Source organism: Notothenia rossii (genome assembly GCF_949606895.1).
Source record: "Notothenia rossii genome assembly, chromosome: 6".
Classification (NCBI taxonomy): Eukaryota; Metazoa; Chordata; class Actinopteri; order Perciformes; family Nototheniidae; genus Notothenia; species Notothenia rossii.
This window is the reverse complement of record NC_136909.1, coordinates 65971354-65995404: the sequence shown is the minus strand read 5'-3', so window position 1 is coordinate 65995404 and position 24051 is coordinate 65971354. Positions and strand designations below refer to the sequence as shown.

The window sequence follows — 24051 nt, the reverse complement described above, 5'->3', positions numbered from 1 at the left end:
GTTACTTGATAACAAAATGTATACTGACTAAAGAAATAATTCAGACTGTTTAAAGTGAAGGTATATCTAAATCTCATTTGCATCTCAGTTCTGTAAATAAGTTGAATATGACGTAAACCATGACATATGAAAAACATCTTTATTACAAACTTTTTTAGGTATCAAAAAGAAAAACAGAAGGCGTCTTGTTTCCTCACGGTGTGATCACGGCTCGTTGCCGTTCAGACACTTCTGCTGCTCCACGCGGCTCTTGCGCAGCACCTCGATGTGTTTGGCCCTCAGCCAGCTGTCAGTGCAAAGAGACGTCAGCCCCAGGCTCAGAGACAGCAACCTGCAGACACACCGTCAGTCAGACACACACAACTACACCAAATACTGGGAGAACAAAACAGTTTCCTGGCCTCTGTCAGACAAACACCAAGTCAACGTATTTCACAACTCTTTTGGTTGCATTCACCCTTAAAGTGAATGTCCCTGCTTATGTCATATCTGGCATTTCCATTGTTGGTCATTATGTCTTGTTGTTTAACACTTCTTTGAAAGAAGGCTTTATATGCTGTTGTTTATCATTCTCACTAGATAAAAAGTTAAGCAATGCCAAAAAAAGGAGCTTATATAAATGTAATCCTTGTGCATCTACATTTCTGGCTTTTCAGTGTGATCGATCATTATAGCGGTGTTATTGATAGGGTAGGGTGTGAGCTGTAACCTCAGCTCCCATAAAGGACCCTAAAGCTGTATGATCAACATTATTGGTTTTAACTTTTGCATGCATTCTATTATATCGGGCTTTCAACCAAGAGCCCTGGCTTCCAAAGTCTTTTCGGTACTTTTTTATACCATATCGAGACACTTTGTCATGTTAGAGCTATAGAGCAAACACATGCCATTATCCTGGCTATTGTCTTATGCAATGCATCAAAAATCTGATCATTGACATATCACAGACTTCTAAAAATCCCTTAAACATTCACTCTACAGAAAGTACTTCCTTTTCTTTGGTGGCATCATATAAACACATTTTAAATAGTTTGGATTTCGAAAAATCAATGAATATTTAGTAAAGACAGTTAAAGATAATTCATATAAACTTTATGGCTGTATTTGACCCAGAAGTTTTTTCTCATTAAATTAAATGTAGGTGGAATGGTTATTGACAGCCCACCTCGACACGACCAGCATACTGTGGAGGTCCTCAGCGGAGACGCTCTGAGGGTCATCCTTCCTCATATCTACAAAGTCATCCTCAACTGACTGAGGACAGCAGAAAGGAAAAGGCAGTTAAAAGGACACTGAGGCGGACAGATGATAACTCACTGCTAATTCAATGGAAACACACAGGCCTGATGGGAACAACTACCCTTCGAAACAATTAATTACACTGACTTTGATTTGTGACTGCTGCTTATTTCCCCATGGCACTCACCTTTGTCATTTCGTCAGAGATGCTGTAGTCCAGCAGCCGAGCCACGCTCAGGTACATCCTGAACTTGTTGAGCTGTGAAGCCTGCGGGTGCATGTGCAAGCTGCTCAGATACTCCTCCATGTTGGGGGGGGCGACCTGAGACTGTAGGTGTATCTGGCAGTCCGACTGTGGAGATAGAGGAAGAAATGTTGGCATCGTGTAAGGGAAGAACTTCACCTTTTTACAGGTGTTGCTATGCAAATCAAGCGCTGTGTGCACACGCTTATTCTGACAGGCGTGTGCACATTTAATATCAGGCCAGACAGGAGCAAAGCGCTCCGACCGTGAAGCTCTGCAGCAGCTGGAGGGTCAGACTGATCATCAGCTGATAGTGTTCACTGTAAACACAGGCGGGCACATTTAACCAGCCTGGGAGTTGTTTACGGCGCGCTGCCCTTCGCTGCACGACTAATACAGTGCCGAGCCTGCCGCCTCTCCCAGGATTGTTCCTGTGGCACACAGCTGCCGCCATGGCAACACGTTAGACCAACACACAGGAATAGCACACGGCACATTCCTCAGGCTGTTCGCAACAGAGTGAGACCCGGGCTAAAGCCTCCGCCGCTTGGGTTGTTGCTGCGGCCAACCAATGACAGCGGCCGGAGACAACCTCCAGCGTCAGACGCGTCTCACGAGAGCCTGCAGGAAACCTAACCCCTCCCTGGCCGTGCCATGAGATTTGTTTTGTCCTGCGGTTGCACGCCCCATCCCTCTTTGTCCTCACCGGCAGCAGCGAGCGGCCCTCTGACGCGGTGAGCACGTTAATATTGCAGGGGAATTCCATCTGGTGGTAGTTAAAGTCATAATCAACCTTCTGCCACGAGATCAGGTTCCCCAGGGCTGTGATGTTATGCACACCTACAGGACAAAAACAAAGAAAACAAATCTGGTTTGTGTCAGAACACTCAAATCATACTAACAAAGGCCGCAGTTGGACATTATCTGCAGCGGTCGTCCCCTCGTGGAGTCTAGATGCCTCACCTGTCGTGTCCAGCTGTCCCTGCTCCAGCTGGATCTCGTCCAGGAACAAGGAAGTGTGTTTGGCCAGCTGCAGGGCTCCGCTCACTAGCCGGTTGGCCACATAGTCCTTCTTTGGCACGAACTTCATCTGGTTCATATTCTGGAGGCTCATGGCTAGATAGAACGACTGCAGAGGGGGAAACAACTTTTAGTGTCTTACATTTAAACCCAACATTAGTGGATAGAAAAGTAGTGGCGGTTGCTTGGATTCACTCACAGAAGGCACCAGCTGCTGGATGACCTGGTAGAGGCATTCAGTGTACGAGGAGACCGTAGGACAGCCGCTCAGGTTCAAGGAGAATTTTCCCAGAGGGAGAACATCCCTTCTGCTGTACCTACAAGAAACCAACCATAATGTGGAATTAAAAAAAACTCTTTTGGCTTTCAGGAAGACACAAAACAAAGATAGGACGGTTGAACTTCACATACACGTTAGAAATGAGATGCAGGATGAGATACTCGGCAGCCAGGGCATCTCCCAGCAGGATGTGAGTGAAGTATGTGAGCAGCTCCGCCCTGACAGCAGCCATCTCGCTCAGGGTGGACGATAAAACTGAGGAGGAAGGACAGAGAGTTACAACAGGTCTCTATGGTAACTGAAGGCATCTGTGGAGAACATTCACAACATTGTTACTCTTGTTGAACTTCAAAAATAATGGCCTCTGTTTTTTCTGTTTCCACAGAGCAAAGGGCCATAGATCATTTGACTTACTAACAATGTATGATGAGCATTTGTTTAAATGTGGGTTTTCACAATAGCTTAGTTAAGTGTGGCACAGAGAAAGCTATTAACCTATTAGTTAGTATTAGATTTCATCTTAAAGAGCAACTTGCAGGTTAGACACACCAGTGAATAAATGTGTAGGAAAATGATGAATACACTAGATGTTAAAAAAATATATACAGAAGTATACACTGACATCTGGCGTCGTTTTTGTAAGACATTTTTACTTCAGCATAAAAAAAGCCTCCCCACGTGACGGCCGGTCTAACGTATGAATAAACATGGATCACAATGCTAGTTTTGACACAGAAGAGGTTGAACATATATATTCAAATGTATATGATTATAATTATGAGCCTGCTAGGCATCCAAGAGACCAGGAGCAGCCAAAGATTAGAAAAAATAACGGCCATCGGCGTGAGGAGAACCAGCGGAGAACAGGACAGCTGTCTTGGTGAGTGACCGGTGGCGTTAGCTACAGTTAATGTTAATTAACTAATTAATGTTAGCTAACGTCAGTCACATCACAACATTGTAAAGGACTGTTGATACTGATCCATAACAGAAACTAATGCGCAAGTATCAGCCGTTACCTAATGCAACTCCACACTACGTCTTACGGTGCACACAGAGACAGAGCGAGAGAGAGCGAGAGAGAATACGGTTTCCTGATAAACGTTTTGTTTGATAGGCTTCAGCTGTGGAGAGTATGTGCTGCAGGGAGGTGCATGCACAACGCACTCGGGAACGAAAGCTAGCTCCGGTCCTTTACCCGTGAGGAAAACTGTGGACTCGATGCCCTGACAGGCTTGAGTTTGTGCAACCTGCACAAACACAAGCTCACCATGATTACAAATGGTGAAACGCAATGTAAAATTACCGAAAAAATACCAGCTCACTAAATCACTACCGCAGATTGGGCAGAGAAGGAGTCCGAGAAAGTTAACTCCCCCATGTGAAGTAATATGACGTAAAAAAAAAAGCAGTTTCTAGTAGCAGAGCTCAAAGCGGCTCCTTTTCCTCTGAATTCCTGCCCTTATGTCTTGTAAAACATATCAAATCCTGCATTAACATTTTGAATTGTAATTTTCAGGCAGGGTTAAGCATAAATGTAGTAAAAAAAAAAACCCTGCAAGTTGCTCTTTAAGACAATTAGTTGACGCATCATTTCAGCAGTAAAATAAACACCTACTTACAGCTCTGGAAAAACATCAAGAGGCCACTGCAGCATTATCAGTTTCTCTGGCTTTACCATTTATAGTATTAGTTTGAGTAAATGAAGATTATTTTATTCTATAAAATACAGACCACATTTCTCTGTGTTGGAATTCAGCAGACACTGGAATGGAATGGCTGCCATACACGTAGAGATTGAGATTTAACAACAATTTGGAGTGGTCTCCTTATTTTTTATGTAAAGATCTGAACTCAAAGTGTACAAATACACAGCATAGTAATTAGCATCACAAAGCATCTACACAGTGTGTAATTCAGCATGAAAAGGCACTTTGTATACATTTATGATGATTTTTTAACTTAAAGTACCTTTTTCAACTTTTTGAAGCGGTGCAGCTAGATTTAGATTATACATGAATACAGTGTAAGCAAGAGAAGGCAACACAGGTAGGGAACATTTGCCTAAGGATGTGTTGTCCTATTGAAGTGATCAAAATCCAAATTGTATTTTGGTGATTTTTCACTAAAAAGCTCCCATGTTGGTTTGGTATGGATGGCACATTTCAACAATCCTGTTTGCTGAGCTGACAACACCAGGCTATTTAAAAATATCCACTTCTACTTTGCACTTGCATTTCAAAACATGCAACATGTGTCAAAACGAACTTCTATAAAGCAGCACGTTACACTAAACAGATGAATAGCAGCTAGGCTTGTTTACATCTGTGTAAAAAGCGTGGAGATGCAAACTGTTTGCAGCAGGATGAGTAAATGATTCCCCAGATCTCTTTAAGACAGTGATCCGTCAGTGTATGTTTTCCTCATTAGAAAATGATACACAGGAAAGGTATACCCGCAAAAAGCGTAAAAGGGCCTCTAACAAAATGAGGGGATGCAAATATTCTTGATACTGGCATTTGCAGCCGTATGCACACACACAAAACCACAGAAAACGATGTGTCCTTACAGGCACTGTTGTCCTCCAGGGTGGGGGGGAGGAGGGGGTTGTTGTGCGGCAGAGGCTTGGCGTAGAGCATGTGGAGGCGAGGCACGAGCGAGGCCGGCGGGCAGTGCACCCTCTGCTCCTCCGCCGTCTCCATGGAATCCGCCGGGTCCAGGAAGGAGGAGGAGACGTCTCTGTGTGAACACGCCAAGAATGAGCAGCAGATCAGCACTTAAGGGAAAGTAAACTAAATGCTGTCTCTTACTTCTCGTCGGCCAGAGCGCTGAGAGCGGGGCTGACGGAGAGGATCCCGTAGACCTCCAGTGTGTCGTTGAGTTTGAAGCCGTCCCATTCAGCGTACACCTGCCGAAAACACACACCTGTTAGCTTCTGCTCCCCACTGGAGATTCTGCTGAGAACTGTGGATCTCTGAAAACTCCTCTTGTCATGTCATACCCTCACTGAGACTTTCCAGTCCATATCATGGATTTTCTTGAAAAAAACGAGGCTACAGTTCTGTTTAATTCATGGGAACGTGCAAAATTCTATAACTCTACACCAAAATTAAAATGATGAAAGTGTGATGAATCTGCAGTTATTATTAACACCCCTTTCCCACAAAATACAGTTTTAAGGACATTTAAATAACCCTTTTCGGACTAATATACAGTTAGGAAGATCTGTGAACAAGATGTGATCGGGCTATATACAAGCTACACAAAATGAATATGTGGTTGCAAGTGAACTTGAGCAGATAATCTTTGAAGGTGACTGATTCTTTTTTGGAGTAAAACATGATTTATTTCCTGATTTTGATTACTTTAAAACATTCAGCAACAACTCTTTACATAAACACATGCTGTACATTTTAAGTTAGGGTTTTCAGTAGTTGAGTACACATTTGAACACAATTCAGTGCAAAATGTAATTGGGGAAGATAAGAAATATATATATATGTTTTTTAGTATTCAAAGTCGAGCTATAAGACTTTAGCCAATCCGGTGAATTCAGTGTTTACAGAAACAGACCAAAGAATACACACCTTGACGAGGCAGGAGGGGCCTTTCTCTCCGGGCAGGGGGAAGTTGAGGTCGAGGTGGGAGGCAGGTGCCGTCTGGTTGGAAGGAGCTTCTGTCTCCCGCCGCTTACAATCACCGTTGCCATGGTGTTCTGTTGGACTCTGAAGACCTGGAGTGAGACAGGGAAAAGTCTACATTCATGGCCAAAAAACACACACAATATACTGTAATTGTTACATATCAACATATATATATATAAAAATGTCAAATAAATCAGAGTTTTGTAATTATTTACAGCTCATCTTTCCGTCAACCTGTCTCTACCCCTGCTGCAGTTAGCAGTGTCCTACAATCTCCCAGAGTGCCTAGAGGCAACCCTAACATCACTAATACGTGTGTTATACATGTCAGAGGAGGAGACGCATGCTGGAGCAGATAAAGGGCCTAATTGATCATAATGCAGTAAAACACTACCTTCCAATGTGAATTTGATTGGTTGCAAAATGTCTTTATGGGAACAAGACACTTCTGTTTCTGAATTCTACTCCATGTTTACACACCAGTATGCTTTTCCCTCTGCTTCTGCGGCTGCGGCTGTGTGTCCATGTCATCGTCTTCCTCGTAGCTGCGTTTCTGTCTCGTCGGAACATAAGAGGTGGACGGAACCACTCTCGCTTGGCTTGAGCTAGCATAGCTGTGCGACAGAATTAAGGAACAACTAGGGAGCAGTTTTCTAAAACACTTCTTGGGTCCAGCAAAGAACAAAAGACCAAACCCTGTTCAAGCGAAATCACAATTTTTTTAAACGTACAATTTGGACAAATCAGGATATCTCTTTCACCCAGGGACTCTCTCCGGGGATTGGCACGCAGTAGAAAGTCTGTCTCTCTGCAGTCACTGTGTTTTTGGAGTTCAAATCCACCTGGAGATAGAAAATGTTTTCTGTTAGCGAAGCTGAAGCTACATTGAGTTATGTTTAATATCTCTTAGTGGAGAGGGACTTACCCCACATTCCATCACATCTTTGTACTTCCCGCATTTCAACACCTGAGGATAGCCAGAAAGTAAAATTAGATGCAAATGTGATGACATCCAGCACATTATCAATGCAAAAAACTGGACACATGAGAGGATTGTAATTGCAAATATCTGCACAGGAGACAAGGAAGCGCTTACTTTTGCCTTTGTAGAGGGATCAACAGCCTCATACGCTCCCATGTAGAACTCTGGATCGAACATGTCTTGGATTAAACAGCGGAACTTCACCAGGCTGTTGGGCTTCATGTAGTGCAGCGGGACATCGTTCAGAGAGGGGACCTGCGATAGAATAAGAACTGGTGTCAAATGCAGGAACTGAAAGAGCCTTTGACATTGACAGGCCTCTTTGAGGAGTTTACAGTCGAAAGGATCTGCAAGCTGCATTACCCAGGTCTGAGCGTCCTTCTCTTTCAGGTGATCTTTAAAGAATTCAACCGCTTTCGCCTCCCATCCAGAGTTCGGATTGTTCTGGGAAGCAGCTGGAAACATAAATAACAAGAGCATTATATGATACTTAAAGTGACAAAATCTTTAATTGGCCAGAATATTAGAAAAAGTTGTATCCAAAAAAGATTATACATTTATATGTCAGAACCATGCACATTCAAAGATATAAAATGATGGACATAAAATATATAGGATTGTCCTTTCAGATTGGAACAGTAGAACAATAGGCAAATTATTACTATTTTATTAAACAAAATGAATAATTAAAAAAATAATGTATATGGATAAAATAGATCTGAATAAGTTAAATAAAAGAAACATGAAAATGTTTTATTTCAGTCTAGAAATGTTGCATATCGTCCCTTCTTACTTCTTTTTAAACCTTTAATAACAGCATACCTTGGCTTTGAGAATCCCAGACATTAGATGGGCTAAAATATCAAATAAAGTAAGCATGGGATAAAGATAGAAATAATTATGCGTGTAATTTTTATGGAGCAATGCGTTTCTGAAACAATAGTTATTGTCACTAAGTGTTAAGAGAAGTTAGAGGAGTTAAGAACGTTTTAAATTACTTTAACAAACTTTAGACCCGTGAATGCCTCATGTTGTGAATGGTTGGATGTGTGCACACAGGTCTTCAAACCAAACTACACACCCAGCACTTCTTGTAAAGAAAAGTGAAACAATGCGCTCATACAAGCTGCAACAAAGCAGCATCGGCAGTTAAAGCACACAACTAAGTTATTAGCCATTTCTGAATGATTGAAAAAGACTAAAAGGGATGAGCATGGTAGTTAGCATGGTAAGTAGCCATAAAGCTAACTAGCTAGGTTCACGCGTTAAAGTTAGCTGTCAAGGAGAGAAGTTCCGGTGTGTCTCTTACCGAACATCCCTTCAACAACACCGAGAGGGTTGTTAATCCAGTCATGTGTGGTAGGCATTGTTGGCCGCTGACAAAAATCGCAACAATATTTTATTTTAAATAGCAGAGTAAAATCTCTGGGAAAACTCTATTTTGTTGACTTTCGGCACACACCGGATGGCAGAAGTCAGGGCGGGAAATTTGCGTCACCAGTCGAAGAGCGTTACTCGTTTGTTTTGTTAACAGGGTCCATCCGGAGCACGGAGCTATCACACTTTCTGAATTACTGTGCCTCAGTGGGTTAGGTGATTTGATTTAAGGTTGCCTGTAAAGTGAGACTAAAAATAATAAACTTTTTATTTTAAATTATTGTAAATCAATAATATCAGTTTGTTATTTAGCATATTTAAAAGGTTATAATGTCATCTTGGAGCTAATCTTGTTGGCCTGTAGGTGGCAGTAGTGTGTGAGAGTGTTTGGTTTTCCTACAACCAACGAAGTGCTGTCAAAGGACCTGCACGATTTCCGCAGATCTACAAATAACATGTCGTGCTGTGTTAACTCTGTTAATGAGTTGGAGATCTGTGAAAATATGTGAGGGCAGGGACAAGCTTTCCCTGGACCTGAGCGTTTACTGCCTGCCTGCGCCAGTAGTGGCTACGTGTAATTCAAGGGAAAATGGCAGATAGGAGAATTAATAATGTTGCCAACACCAGTGCAAATTTACTGTTCAGCGGCGCTCCGGAGTTTAACTTCAACCTGCCTTTCATGCCAGTGAGTCAGGCCACTGGTCCGGCGGTATTGTCAGGAGGTAAGCAGCAATACCGACTGAGAAAATGTCTAAACATTAACTGTGTCGTTAGCAGGCTAAGCTAACAGCTAGCCCAGTTCCTGTGCTGCTTTAAGCTGTCATTTAGTGTAAAAGAAGGTTAAACAGCGTGTATGAGTTTACTGAGAGGTTAGCCTATTGACAGTGATGTGTTTTGGTCAGACTGTCCTCTGTCTGATGTGACATGAAGAGGATGTGAAGCTATTTGGGAGTCATATGATCAAAACATGTCCTGTCTTTAAATTGGCCACATCTTGCTATCGAAGTTATTTTACAAGTCCTTTTCTATAAAATCTATGAGCCATTAGCTGCTGTTTGTTTCCGCTTCCATATAATCCTCAATGTAAGGTCTGTGTTGTGACAGCTGATGTACTGTTATAGAGCTAAGTTTCATCCTCCAATTCTAACCAGTTTATTAAATACATTTGCCAGAAAAATAAACGTTGATTGATTAATAATGTAAATGTGTAATCACTGATTTAAATGTCTTTACTGTGAGAATATGATGCTTGTAAATTGAGTAAAAATCAAACATTAGGAGAAAACATGACATTTTAAGATGTCACCTCGGCCCTGCATAATTTTGATGTCCATTTTATCAAACGTTTACCTGGGCTGTCCCTTGCAGAATCACAAATAAATGTGCTAAACTTCAATTTTCTGTTTTGATTTAATAGAAGACTCGACTGATGTTGGAGAAGAAGACAGCTTTCTAGGACAGAGCTCTGGGAATGGGACAGCCCCCTCTACATTCAACTACTTTTCCAGCCCCTCAACCAGCAGTGACCCGTTCGCAGCCATCGGCCAGGCACCATGCCCCCCGCCGGCCCTCTCCGCAGCCCCAACATCAGCAGGGCCCGTTTCTGTTCCCAGCAGTATGGGCATGGCACCGGTGGCCCCTCCAGCTTCACAGATGAACCCCGCTCCTCAGGCGTTTGGCAATGCAGTTTACCAGAGCGCTATGGGCCGTCACACTCCTCCCCCCGCCTCAATGACCCCACCACCTCCCCAGATGCAGCAACAGAGTCATAACCCGTACCGACACACCGCCAGCAGCAGCAGAGCCAGTCCCTATATTCCAGCTCCAGAGGTCCTGCCGCCAACACACACACCTCAGCAGAATCCATACTCCCTTGGCTCTCCGCCGCAGACATTCCCTATGTCCGGCCCCTCATTCACAAAGGTACATATCAGCTTATCAGTGACTGTGTTGGTTTAGCTTTTTTTAAGATACTTAAACTCATACTATCTCCACTGGGCGTAAGCCTATTGGAGATAATGTGTTATGTTGTCTCTCTGTGTGTCTTGTCCATCAGCCAAATAATTAGTTTGCCCTAATTTGTGAATTTTAAATTCAAGGAGTGGTTACAGGGATTAACACTGTTTGAATAACCCAGTGTATTTGCTGTTCTATACAATTATTGACTGCAGACTTCTCACTCCCCGTAACAGGCTGATCAACAACTGCTTCAGTAGTAAATGAGAATTTCTGAAAATCACTTAGCATTAAAACAAGCTATAGATTTCACATGTTGACCTTGAACTGAAGCATCTGCAGATTCATTCCAAGATATGGATAAGTTGTGATGCACTCAAGTGTTATCTTTGTTGTCGGATGGATTTGAAGGGAGCTGAGATATGAGAAAGTGCACTTTTCTAGTGAGGTTAATAAATAAAATGCCTCAAATAACATCATAATTAGTGAAGAGGAGTTTATAATTAGTATTCCTTCTTCAGCCTCCTTCCACACAGTACCAAGGGCCTCCGCCTCCACCCACCACTGCCGGAGCCGTGGTTCCTGCTGGTCCCATGATGCAATACAACTACAACATCTACGAGCCTGTTCAGCCTCACTGGTTCTACTGCAAGCAAGTGGAGTCAAAGAGCGTCTGGCTTCCTTTCAGCATCATCGACTCCCTTCAGCTGGAGGAGACGTATAACTCAGGTGAGGTGACTCGTGCTAATTTAGTGGGAATGTTTCTCTACAGAGAAATCAGAACGTGTTGGTGCTCTTAATGAAACTGTGATCTGTTCTGATGCTTTTATTCTTCCAGTTCAACCAGACCCAGAGAATGTGATCATACGTACGGATGGAGGGCGTTACGACGTGCAGCTTTACGACCGCATGCGCTCCTCGGTGTTCTGGGAAGAGGAACCCACGGAGGTCCGCCGCTGCAGCTGGTTCTACAAGGGGGACACGGACAGTCGCTTCATTCCTTACTCTGAGGAGTTTAGTGAGAAGCTGGAGGTTTGTACCACTACTTCATTGATCCAGAAACAGATATTGTGTTTATCAATCATTTACATTTTTCATCCAGTCCTTTATCGACTCTATTGTTTTACTATGTATCGTAATGTAGCATGTTTTTAACTTTAGGGAGAATATAAGAAGGCTGTGTCCACCAACCAGTGGCACCGCAGACTGGAGTTTCCATCTGGGGAGACTATTGTCATGCACAATCCGAAGGTAAACCATTGTTGATTATTGTACAAGGTTGTGTTTGTGATAATAAATCCTATTAGTTTAAAAGTACTTTTCTTCCATAGGTGATTGTGCAGTTTCAAGCATCCTCCATGCCGGATGAGTGGGGCACGACTCAGGACGGGCAGACCCGGCCCCGAGTGGTGAAGAGAGGGATCGATGATGACCATGATGAAGTGCCAGACGGTAGTGAAGTTCTTTATTTAATTTTAGAATAAAACTACATTTGTACTATGTCAATAAAGCTGCCAGACATCATTAAAGACAGTGAAGTCGCATTACAGTTAATTAATGCTTTAGTTTGGGCATAAATCCTGTTAAAGGCACACAACAAATATGATGAGGAAAAAAGACACAAACAATGAATATATAGATATTTATATATAATTAAATAAATCAACTCTACAAAAGTCATAGCAGATTAAACGTTGAGGTATCATGTTGTGAATGGATTGCAGCCTAATTGCAAACAGTTCAGGTTATATGTGTAACCATGGCGATAAGTGAAGGTGTAGAAGTCAAATTCAACATTTCCAACCTGTTCATCTCTTCCAGGGGAGCTCCCGTCAGTGGATCATCTGGTGTTCATGGTTCATGGAATCGGCCCCGTGTGTGACCTGAGGTTCAGGAGCATGGTGGAGTGCGGTGAGTGCCAGACAGTCAGGCCTTTAGTCAGTGAATCTCCTCCATGAAGGTATTTATGTGGTTAAGTGAACAATTCCTTTGTGCTCTCAGTGGACGACTTCCGCAGCGTGTCTCTGAAGCTGCTGCACAGTCACTTTGAGAAGAATCTGGACGAGCAGACCATCAGCCGGGTGGAGTTCCTCCCTGTGCAGTGGCACACGGCTCTGCATGGAGATGCTACCGGGGTGGACAGGTGAGGAGGGCAGGATGAGGGAATACTTCACACCCAAAATGACCATTTGTGTATCAAAAACTCAACATGGGTCTCTAACTTCTCAGATGCCTCCACAGTGAATGATGAATCCAAAAACAGAGAAGAGCTGTACAGCTGGGGACTGTTTTATATTGTGGAATAATACTTAATTGGTGCTGTTGTGACTCAGCAGCAGCAGCAGGACATTGTATGTGATTTGAAACTAAATAAGGTACAGTGTTTGGGTTCATTGTAATGAAGGAACCCAGTGAAACTAAGTTTGGTTTTAGTCTTTTTTGAACAGAAATTGAGCTCTTTGTCTCAGAGGAATAAAACATTAAGAAAAACATAATACCAACAGTCCTGCCCTTTAATCTTCTTTTTATTGTAATATTTGATCAATTATAATCTCATTTTTGTTTCTTTGCAGGAGGATCAAGAAGATCACGTTGCCAAGCACTGGACGTTTACGTCACTTTACAAACGAGACTTTGTTAGACGTGCTTTTCTACAACAGTCCCACTTACTGCCAGACCATCATGGACACAGTTTCCCACGAGATTAACCGACTGTACGCCCTGTTCATGCAGAGGAACCCCAACTACAGAGGTCGCATATCAGTTGCTGGACACAGCTTGGGTAATAAGGCAGCAGATGGATTAGCTTTCACTGGCATGTGTTGTTCCTTCTGTTTTTCACCTAGATTCCATTTCCTCCTCAGGTTCTCTGATTCTCTTCGACCTGTTGTCAAATCAGAAGAACGCCTCCTCTGCACCGACCATGCCAATCATACCCACTGCCAACGGAGAAACCAAACAGGTCATTCACTAGTCAACATGAATAATGAAAAACATAGAATATGTATTTCCCCCTCGATGTGATTCATGTAATAATTGATTATACATGTTTCTAGTTATTTGACGTACAATACATAAATGTGAATTCTGGCTCTTGCATCAGGTGGCAGCCCCCGTGACGCAGAGAAACAATGCGATCACCCCTCCAGCTGTGGGAGAGGAGCCAAAAGAGGATGAGGAGGAGGAGTTAGAGGATCTCTCCACCATGCTGGAAAATCTGGGCTTGTCTGAGTACAAGAGCACCTTTGATGAGGAGAAGATTGATGCAGAATCTTTTGTAAGAACAAAAGCCTCCTTTGCTTTTTTGTCATAAAGTAAAAAACACCACTTTAAATAATCCAGACATTGGTGTAATACATTCACAAATGTTCACTTTTATAAGATGCTGATCGTCCCTTTTTTACGCTTTTTCCAGCTGATGTGTACAATCGACGACATGAAAGAGATGGCAATCCCGCTGGGTCCCCGGAAAAAGATCGCCAAGTTTGTCAAAGAGAGGGAGAATAAGCAGGTAGGTTAGTCTCTGCAGTAACCGTGGAGACTGCAGACAGACGGTGACGGTTAACATCACTGTCTTTGTTTCTCCTCGGCAGGCGGCACGTCAGGCGGCCCGGGAGAAGAAAGCCGAGATCAGCCAGGCTGCGGCGCCCCCCCCACCAGCTGCTGAAGCTCCCCCCGAGTCCTCGGTGCTCCCAGTGGGCAACAGCATGCACGTCCACGTCGACTACGACTACTTTGAAGTCGGCACTGGACAGGTAGCTGTGAAGGCGGACGTTGAAGCTGATCTTGAATTTGAATTGATAGATAAAGAACATGTGTTGCTCTGCAGGTGTCGGTGGTCTACCACGCTCTGGACTTTGAGCCGATGAATTTCTTCGCCCTGGGTTCTCCCATCGGCATGTTCCTGACGGTCCGAGGACTGGAGAAGATCGAGGAGGCGTACCAGCTGCCCACGTGCCAGGGGTTCTTCAATATCTACCATCCGGTATGCAGCTCTTCCATATTTTAAATCCTGAATAACTGCTTCTCAGCTGCAGACGCTCCAACGTTATTTTTGCTTTATTGAGTTGTATCACTTTTGTATCGTTCTTTTGTGCAACTCTGTCCAAATAAGGGTTTACCGGATATCCCAGAGCTTCATTTATAACGTTGACATTCAAACATTTGTAAATTTTTCTTATGTCTGTTTATTATTTTCAGTAATAGTTTGCAGTTGCAGATACAGACAGGATTCTCTAATATGTTTACTATTATAATATTTGTAGAATTAGATTTCAATGGTGGCTGCGTAGTAGATGATCCAAACATTTCCAATTGCTTCAGGTTTTTGTAAAGTATAAAAAAAGTCTTATTTCCTAAATGATCACTTAACTCATTACATTTGTCATTCAATTGAATCCATATTAAAGGAAGTCATGCATCTTTGTGAGTGGTGTACATTTCATATCGTCACTGAAACCTAAGGCGCATTCACACCGCAGTACTTTTCCCACAAAGGTTCATGAGAACTTAGTTCATGAGAACTCTTTAGTTCTGATGAACTAAGTACAGATCGCGTTCACACCGGAATAAGTCCCTGGGGGTGGATTAGGCAAATGAAGCCGCTGACGTCACTTCTTCTTCTTCTGCTTTGGGTTTACTGGCAGGCCGCAAACAACTTCACTGCCGCCCAAAATCCCCGGCCGGAAGTACCCGGTTGTTGGGGACTGGCTTCAGTAGAAGCTGCTGGGACTTCCAGCAGCTTCTACTGAAGCCTTCCGAGTAAATCGCCAAAACACCACACCTCCTCATCTCCACCGCTCCCATGTTTTATTTTGTGTTGCCATAAATTAGTCTCTCTGCGTTTCTACGCTGGGCTAATGCTAATAAAGCTAATCAAATGGTGGCTTCACAACACTTTTTTTTTTGTTTTACGGGGCATGGTTTGCAATCCGTCCAGCCAATCAGAAATATAGCTCTTTTCTCACAAGAGAGCCGCTAGCAGGGACGGAAAAGGGGGTAAAAAGGTTCTCATGAACTCATTTTTAGTTCCGGCTCTTTTTGGTGTGAACGCCAGATTTCGAAACTAAAGTGGGAAAAGTACTCCGGTGTGAACGCGGCTCTAGTCATTCCACCTTAACCTGACCTGCCCACACATGACTGAATGAAATATGAACTTAACGGTTTAGGGCTGTGATGAAAGCAGGGAAGCTGAGTCACTGCACGCTTTACTATCTGATGGCTTTATCGATGACTCGTGTTTCTTTCAGTTGGACCCGGTGGCCTACAGGATTGAACCCATGATATTACCAGACATGGACTTTAAGCCTGTGCTGGTCCCACATCACAAAGGGAGGAAGAGGCTTCATCTTGGTACGACACTCACTTGTTATTCATCTCTGCTTGCATCGAGCCAGATAAATACACCACAGATGTTCCTTCAATGTAGCTTCTAGCAACATCAAAAGGTCACCCTTAATACTTTGTCCTGACAGTTACATGTCTTTATGCCAGCTGAGTTGGTTAGGACGAACTACAAAGACACTATTCTTACATTACGATGTGCCATGTCAAAATGAAATGTAATAACAGACGGAACAGTACCTATTTAGCTGTTGCAGAAAAGTGTAAGCTGAAGGTCAAAATTAAATGTCCTTTTCTTTTAATCAAAATGAACAGAAAGAATAAACACAATGTGGACGATCGGCTCTTTTTCCCCCCTCCAAATAGATCTTATAATTGGTCAAATAAGGCTTGTCTTTGCTTTGATATAGTTTGGTATAAAAAAGTACTTCAAACATCATTAGCAAAACGTTTCAGAGTAGATGGATTTAGTAAGGGATCCTTTGTGTTTCAGAGCTGAAGGAGAGCCTCACCAGGATGGGCTCGGACCTGAAGCACGGCTTCATCAGCTCCCTGCGGACCGCCTGGCAGACCCTCAACGATTTTGCACGCGCTCACACTTCCTCCGCCCAGCTCCAGGCTGAGCTGGCCATGGTAGCCAATCAGATCGAACAACAGGAGCTGCAAGCGCGGGAGGGTGAGAGTGAGGGTGAGGCAGAGGGTGAGGCAGAGGGTGAGTGTCTCTGCTTTGTGACTCGTCAATCATGTGATTTGTTTTTCTGTTTGCTGTTTAACTCAGTGTGGTTTCTCACAGAGCATAAGATCAGTGAGAGCCCCGAGCCCCCCCGAGAGGAGGGGCCTCAGGTGAAGGTGGGGATGCTGAACGGAGGCAATCGCATCGACTACGTCCTGCAGGAGAAGCCCATCGAGAGCTTCAACGAGTACCTGTTCGCCCTCCAGAGTCACCTCTGCTACTGGTACGCAGATCCGACCTTCCTCCAGGCTTTATCCTCGTCACGTTACCTGCTCCAGGCTGTAGCTTGTTCCTGTTTGCAGAGTTTGTAATAACACTTGTGTTGTTTTCCAGGACGTCTGAAGACACAGCACTGCTGATTCTCAAAGAGATCTACAAGACCATGGGGGTCCATCCAGAACAGTTTGCACATTAATCAACTAAGTCTGAAAACGATTCCCTTTGGTTTATTTCATGTCATTTTTCCTCGATTTAGATTTTTCTAATTTCTCTTATTTTCTATTCATGTAGTTTATTGTATACAGATGAAGAAAACAATTGTAGTATGCCATTTGTCTTGAATTATGAAAATTAGGAATGAGCTGGTAGATTCAAAGACACTTGACATGTTTGATATGACATTTTTATAGTAGAATTATAGAACTGGGCAAGTTTACTTCAGATATTTATCTTCAAATCAAATACTTACAGCAGAAATGACTGACTTAGCAGCTGATATTGTAGCCTTCTGTATTTTATTTAATGTCCAACATTTTAAAAAATAAATCATTTCCTCGCATAAGCCATTTGTGTTTGAATGTGTACATGTAACAGGTCGCAAGGGGGCTGTAAGACTAGCTACACAAAAGCTGGAATATTAGCAAAAGATCCTAATGAAAGACAATGAGAGTACAGGACGAGATGCTTTCAGTGAGAGAAGATAAAGCACTTCTCTGCTGCTCTCCTGTACTCTTCAACACCACGCCTCTAACCTCCTCTCATTATGAGATGCAATACAAAACATTTCATGTCACTTTAAGCATGTAGGCACATACGACAAAAGTATTCAACTATGAAACAAAGGAATATTAGAAAAGTATTTACAGGAGGGGCTGTAACATTCAAATTCAGTCCAGTATTAGGTATAATGTTCTCAATGGGCATAAATCTTATTAATGTTATTTAGACACTAATACTGGTCCACATATAGGATAGCGCTGCATGCTATTAGACATCTTTTAACCTGGCTCTTTCATTATTTAACCCACATGCTTCTCTGTTAACCTCATCAGCAAAGGAACATTGTGACCGATTGTCACATAAAACACACAAAAAGTTCCCTTTTTTTTTTTTTAACCACACCGCCAGGCTGAAACCACCTATAAATATAATGCTAACAGAACAGCATTCGTCTGTGCTGTTAAAGCAAAGATTGTAAATTGCTTTTAAGCTCAGTAGAACTATACTGGTTCTTGTGATGTCAAAGTGCAACTTCTTCATTTTCCTTTTGTCGACAGCTAATAAATAGTTCTTTCTTTCTGATATAAAAAACACACTCTACACGAGTCAACAGCTGCTTGTGTTTGATTTGTTTGTTAAATGAATGAATCAACTGGAAGACAGCTGACTACTGGCTGAGGTCCATTAAGCGGCGAAAGGTAACTGAGCAGAAAAAAAGAAAAAAGTTCAAGCTGACAAAAATTCAGTCAGAAAAATGATTGCCACCTATTTAAAAAAAAAAATGCTTTTAAGCTACAAAAACAATTGGCAGATTAATCATTTTTGAAAATAATAATTGTTGCAGCCCTTGTGAAAACTGGTTGCAAGTCAGGTGTTGCGTTTGAAACTGGCATGACATGCATATTGAATTGTTGCCTAAAATATGTTTTAAAAAAAACGTTATTTCTACTTCAGCAGGTTAAATATTACAAATCTGCTTGTTAGCCGTGTTTGATACTGCAAAGTCGTACCGTGTTTTGAAGTTTCACATTGATCGATGCTTGTTTGTGTACATTCATTTGTATCCAGCTGTGCGGTGAAATGGAGAAGGATCTGTGTAAACATTTCTTTGCTGTACTGCGATTGTAATGTCCGCACCTCACAGTCGTAACGAAGGAATGGAGATGGGAATGTGGAGGCTTCAGTCTTCTGATTTGCTCTGAGTCTTGTAGGCCTGCTTGCGTAGGTGAGCCTCGATCTCGTCGCGGAACACCAGCATTCCGAGGTGGGAGTGCGACGCCTCGTTCATGGCTTTGGATTGGATGCACATGCGGTACTGCTCTGGGGTCAGCTCATCCGCACACTGCTTCTCGTGCCACAGGTGGAAGAGCCCGGACACCGGGGTCCGGATCACGATGAGCTCGCTCCGGAGATACTTCCTGTACAGGTGGACGTCTTCCACACCCCAACCTTTCACTTCAAGATCAAACCCGCCTGGAGGAATACAATCCATTTTCAAGTTATCAGTCAGCAGCTTTTACGAGTTATTTAGTCATGACTCATGATGAATTCACAAATCCATGCTTACCAATATTTAGGAAATCTGAACGATACTGACACGTCATTCCGAAGCCAAAGTCTCTCCAGAATCCAGCATCTTTTTTGTGAATCTATTTGAAATAAAAAAACTTATTAAAAAAAACTTCACAAGTTCTCTGCATAGTTGGTTTCATTGAAAAAAGATGTATGTCAATCATGTTGTAAAATGATTTTCTTTGAGCAGAGTTGGACACTAGAGGGCTGTTTTCACCGTCATCTGCAGGAGGGGAAACGTTCTGTAACCCTAACCCGTCCCTTTTCAGTGCCTGTGTGCATTTACATAAGGATATCAGTTTTTGCAAAGGTTTGCCAGATTTTTCTTGCTAGCCAATCAGAGCAGGTCTATTCAGTCTGAGTTTGAAAAAAAGCATTTAAACAGGTTTGAGAACAAAACCTAACATCCTGAAAATGAGCAAAATAACTCCCTTTTAAATGTGAGGTTAAGATGTGGATTTATGAGATTATTTTGTGAAATGACAAGTAGTTTAGAAGCCCCTCTTCTGTCCAGAATTTTTTTTAAGGATTTTGTGTTTGCATAATCAGAGATTCTGGATTGAATTCGGGAAAACAAGTAGATGCAGTTGTAAGAACCTTTGACAAAGTATTCAGATGTTTTTTTTGGAAGATCCATTTCTGATGCAAATGATAATGGAAGCCCGCCTGATTCTGCCTAAAACATGTGTACAGGGAATCATTGAAAAGCTTTGTACAAATGTATTTCGAGATCAAGGTGAAGGCTTTACCAGTTGGAGTTCAGCCGGTGGAGCCAGCTCCGCATTTCCATAGACGATGGCAGGATTGTACAGACTGAACACTACTGGATAGAAGACTTTCTTATCTATAAAACAAAACAGGTCATTTAGTATATTCATATATTAAAGCTACATTGTAACGGTACATGTAAACAAAATAACTATAAATACAATCATCTGAGCAATAACAAATGAAGACCTACTTGGAGCAGCGTGGAGACGACAGGTGTTCAGGAACTGGAGTGTAAAATGGATGTCAACGTCACAAAAAAACATTAAGACGTCGCCTTTCTTCCAGGCGTGAGCCCCGATATCCAGACCCCGACCTCTGGAAAACTCCTCGTCCACCGGGACCAGGGTGTAATTTGAGAAGCTCTCCTCTCTGAAACACAACACATGTAGTAGATTTGAATTACCACCACTCATTACTATCACAAAACCAGCAAAAGGACTTCTTAAGTTATTTCTCAGTGAAAGGACACACCTTGACATTTTCTCCAAAGATGATTCCACTTCCTGCAGGCCTTCTGGCCCGAAATAAACCACCGTGAGATGGACTCTTCTGTCCTGCTGTATGCACACCTCTCTAAAAACAAATACCGTGTAACGAATAAAGAGAACACAAAGGTTGTGTTTAATTGCACAATAATGATGCGAGTCTACTGAATACAAATTTGATGTGAACATGCTGGGTCATGTCTGTCAGAGTTTCTGCTGTACTCTCACCTGAAGTTGTGCAAGAACTGTGAGAAAGTATCCACTCTGCCTGCCAGCGGCACGATGATGTTGATAATCATTGCTGATGTCTCTACGGAGGTGCTCCTGACTTTCATTAAGGGACCAAAAGGTCTGAAGAGCGTGACGTGGCGGAAGCTGCTGGACTCCTCTTTGTCGAAGAACAGCTCGTAAAGCGTCCCTTTGTCTCGCTCCGTCCTGTACATTCCTGTATAATAAAAAAGAGCTTCACTGAGAACACAGTAACAGCGATCATTCACTGGTCCGTAGTAAGGTAGCGTAGATCTTACCTTCAGTAAAGTGACCCTCTGTGTAGGTCTGTCTCTGCATCGGCATGTCTTCCTCCACTCCATCCTCCTCGTCGGGGTTGTTGATGATGTCCAGCGCGGCTTCCATCACCTCCACCAGCTCGTCCCTGCGGTCTTTGCGGACAGGTTTCTCCTCTGGGTGCCGTGTCAGCCCCATCTCCAGCTGGTACACTTTGGATGAAGTGAAACTCTCAAAGGGCACCAGGGCGTACTCGCTGGGGAGACGTGCCCCCGTGTTGACCTCCGCCTTGTCGATCTGAGAGTGCAGGTACTCCAGCAGGTCTCCAGGCTCTTGGTCCTTTGTCTCCGTAAGGCCCTGCACCCCGGGGGGCTCCTTCTTGTCCTGCATGAGCTTTAGCTTCTCACCCATTTCCTGCAGCTCCTGCTTGAGCTGAGCGATCTGCCGCTTGAGACTGGCGGCCCGGTTCAGGTGGCGCTCCTCCTGCTCCTGCAGCAGGCCCTGGTAGTACTCCTTCCCGTAGGTGTCCCCTGCTATGCCGGGGGGCAGGGCCAGGCTGGCGTCTGCGGGAGGGGTGCACTCCAGCAGGTAGGCGAACAGCAGCAGCACCAGCAGCAGGAAGAGGCCCAGAAAGAGCCAGCGGAACCGGCCCTGGAGCGACAACCCCCGCCTGGGCATCGCGCTCACATACAAGCTATAGCTGGCAAGTCTGCATTCCCTTTCCCCTCTGATCACATTACTCACTGTGTGCTTCTGCACATCACCTTGAAGGTCTGGAGGGGTCTCTATGTCATTTTCTGTGATGGTGTTGTTTCTTGGCTCCACTTTTCATACATTTGTCCTGTGTGAATCCCTGCGATGATCACCTAGGTGAAGAAAAAGGAATTACAGAAATCCACAATAAGACAACAGTTATAAAACAATACAGACCTACCATTTGTGAGGACTTAAATAAATGAAATGAAAGAAATGGGAATGATAACCAAATAATGAGACACTAACACAACAGTGTGTTACCAGTCAAGCATCATTATGAATGACCCATCCAGCCAGTAGTAGACTAATTAATAAAACACTTTTCTTAAACAAGGTGTTTATACGTGTCCGACTTCTATGAATATTTCCCCTTTCAACGATTCAATCATAATAAATCAGAGCTGAATAAACACAGGCAGAAGGAATTAGCCACACCTGAGATCTAGCACACGGCGACTAGCTCTCAGCTAAATAACAGAACAGAGGAAAGCTGGTGGGGGAGCTGCACGGCAAGCTCCTGAAGAGTGACTTCCGGGTAGCCGGCTTACCTTTCAAAATAACAGCATGACTTTTTCTACTAAAAGCGTGGACACTGAGAAGCTCCTTGTGGAACAAAATGATCTAACAAGATTACCAAATGTTTCTAACAACACAATTATGTTCTTAATGTTTTGTGATGTGCAGTATGCTACAAATATTGTTTAAAAGAACACTCCTTAATCCTAAATATGTAGCCTTGTAGAACCTCTATTATCCACCACATATACCACACACAATTGTGTCTTGAAGGTCAAACACTAAAGCCTACAGCTCCAGCCCTTGGCACACAAAGTGATGCTGTTTGTCTTCCCGACACTCATTGTCTTTCCTGAATGGCTTTAATGAAAAGCAGCAGGCCCCTGAGTCCAAAAGGCAAGAGGCAAGAGCTGGAAACCATTGCTCTAATCTCAAAAAAGCTACAGTAGAATCAAACCCTTTTAGCTTAACAGGAAAGCAAGGGAAAGTATTCAAAAAACTTCCCCTTTTATATCCAACTTGTATGTGCTACTTTCTCTTAACAAGTGTAAGGCCACACCTAAGAGAAATCCAGCAGTCTAATGTGTCACCCAAAAGCATAAAATACATTTTTTATATGAAAAATGACTTTAGATATTTTCAATATAGTAGGCTATCTAATTCAATCTTATATTAAAATAGACACAAGTATTACGGTTTTAACCATTCAAAAAAGAGGAACTAAATGTCCTAAATGTGTCTTAGCTTTGCCTTCTCGTAGCTGCCAATGAGAAGGATGAAAATGCATGCAACACTTGACTGGCTGAAAAGTGTCAAACTGATATCATCAAGGTTATGGTGTAAACGCATCATATGAACAGACCTTGTGGCAGTGCATTGATAGAGACTACACATTCATACACCAACAGGGACTCCTACATTATAGAGACATATCTGAACTGTTGTTACTAAAGTTAACTACTTGAGCAGTGAGTTTTGTTAACAATAAGTCACTTACATGATATTTAAATGATGTGATTAATATTGTGTTTCACTTGGAGAAAAAAAACATTATGTTATGAACTTTACAGTGTGTTTAAATATGTTTGGCAACTTTATTATCTTGGTTGATAAATTCTGCAACTTAATGTGCAGTCTGCAAATATTTTACATTTGACATCGTTTTGTACCTGATCATCACACAGTCTAGACGTGTTACTTCACAGCAAAATGTGTGCTCTTACTTTTAAAGATCGAAACCGGAAATTGGCACGATTCTCCAGTTAGCTTAGCGACGTTCTGAGATTGCCTGCGCTTTCGGGTTATTTTATATCTGTTAGAGAGCCTGCTAACCCGTTATTGAAAGGTACAAAAAAAATACTCACCTAATTCCGTCTTTTTCCATTCCTGCCCGTGCTGCCCTACAGCATTGGGCTTAGTAGAAAACCAGCAGCCGAAGACAGCCTCTGTTGCAAAATGCCACGGAGCAAAGAGAAAAGAGTGAGTGGGTCATAGTTTACTTCCGGTCAAGAGTTAACCAATGAGAGCTTTGTTTCGAGTGTCGTCATTAAACACGTTGAAGCCCCTTGTTCATCATAATAACCAATAATAATCCACAAGTAAAACGTTATAATTACAATCATAATTACTCATTCTTTTTTATGCTACACGTTTGTTTATGAACATTAACACAAATACACTGTATTTCTTA

At 42.8% G+C, this 24051-nt stretch overlaps 3 protein-coding genes across 5 annotated transcripts; 1 reads left to right on the top strand and 2 right to left on the bottom strand.

The window, feature by feature from the left end:
* Positions 1-122: 122 nt before the first annotated feature.
* mcmbp (minichromosome maintenance complex binding protein) lies at positions 123-8939 on the bottom strand. Its single transcript, XM_079688680.1, has 16 exons — positions 8719-8939; positions 7773-7864; positions 7524-7664; positions 7353-7394; positions 7180-7269; positions 6908-7043; positions 6371-6516; positions 5594-5691; positions 5353-5522; positions 2915-3038; positions 2703-2820; positions 2447-2612; positions 2190-2323; positions 1427-1591; positions 1166-1254; positions 123-331 (listed from the first exon to the last, which is right to left on the bottom strand). Exons 1-16 carry the CDS (start codon positions 8774-8776, stop codon positions 205-207), a joined length of 1896 nt encoding a protein of 631 aa, XP_079544806.1. The 5' UTR covers positions 8777-8939; the 3' UTR covers positions 123-204.
* On the top strand, positions 7657-17599 carry sec23ip (SEC23 interacting protein). Of its 3 annotated transcripts, none has more exons than XM_079688645.1 (18): positions 7657-7776; positions 10204-10709; positions 11264-11471; positions 11581-11774; positions 11904-11993; positions 12074-12194; positions 12564-12653; positions 12744-12885; positions 13316-13524; positions 13607-13704; positions 13846-14019; positions 14158-14253; positions 14336-14497; positions 14572-14727; positions 15992-16094; positions 16579-16797; positions 16879-17041; positions 17152-17599. In XM_079688645.1, exons 1-18 carry the CDS (start codon positions 7692-7694, stop codon positions 17231-17233), a joined length of 2898 nt encoding a protein of 965 aa, XP_079544771.1. In that variant the 5' UTR covers positions 7657-7691; the 3' UTR covers positions 17234-17599. The 3 variants fall into 3 exon arrangements, with proteins under 3 accessions (XP_079544771.1, XP_079544770.1, XP_079544769.1); XM_079688644.1 differs by lacking the exon at positions 7657-7776 and adding an exon at positions 9155-9508 and having other exon boundaries at positions 16579-16785; XM_079688643.1 differs by lacking the exon at positions 7657-7776 and adding an exon at positions 9156-9508.
* Positions 17536-23881, bottom strand: csgalnact2 (chondroitin sulfate N-acetylgalactosaminyltransferase 2). Its single transcript, XM_079688684.1, has 8 exons — positions 23726-23881; positions 21113-21955; positions 20814-21030; positions 20572-20673; positions 20291-20469; positions 20079-20173; positions 19325-19406; positions 17536-19230 (listed from the first exon to the last, which is right to left on the bottom strand). The coding sequence occupies exons 2-8, from the start codon at positions 21765-21767 to the stop codon at positions 18938-18940; spliced, it is 1623 nt and encodes a 540-aa protein (XP_079544810.1). The 5' UTR covers positions 21768-21955; positions 23726-23881; the 3' UTR covers positions 17536-18937.
* Positions 23882-24051: the final 170 nt, after the last annotated feature.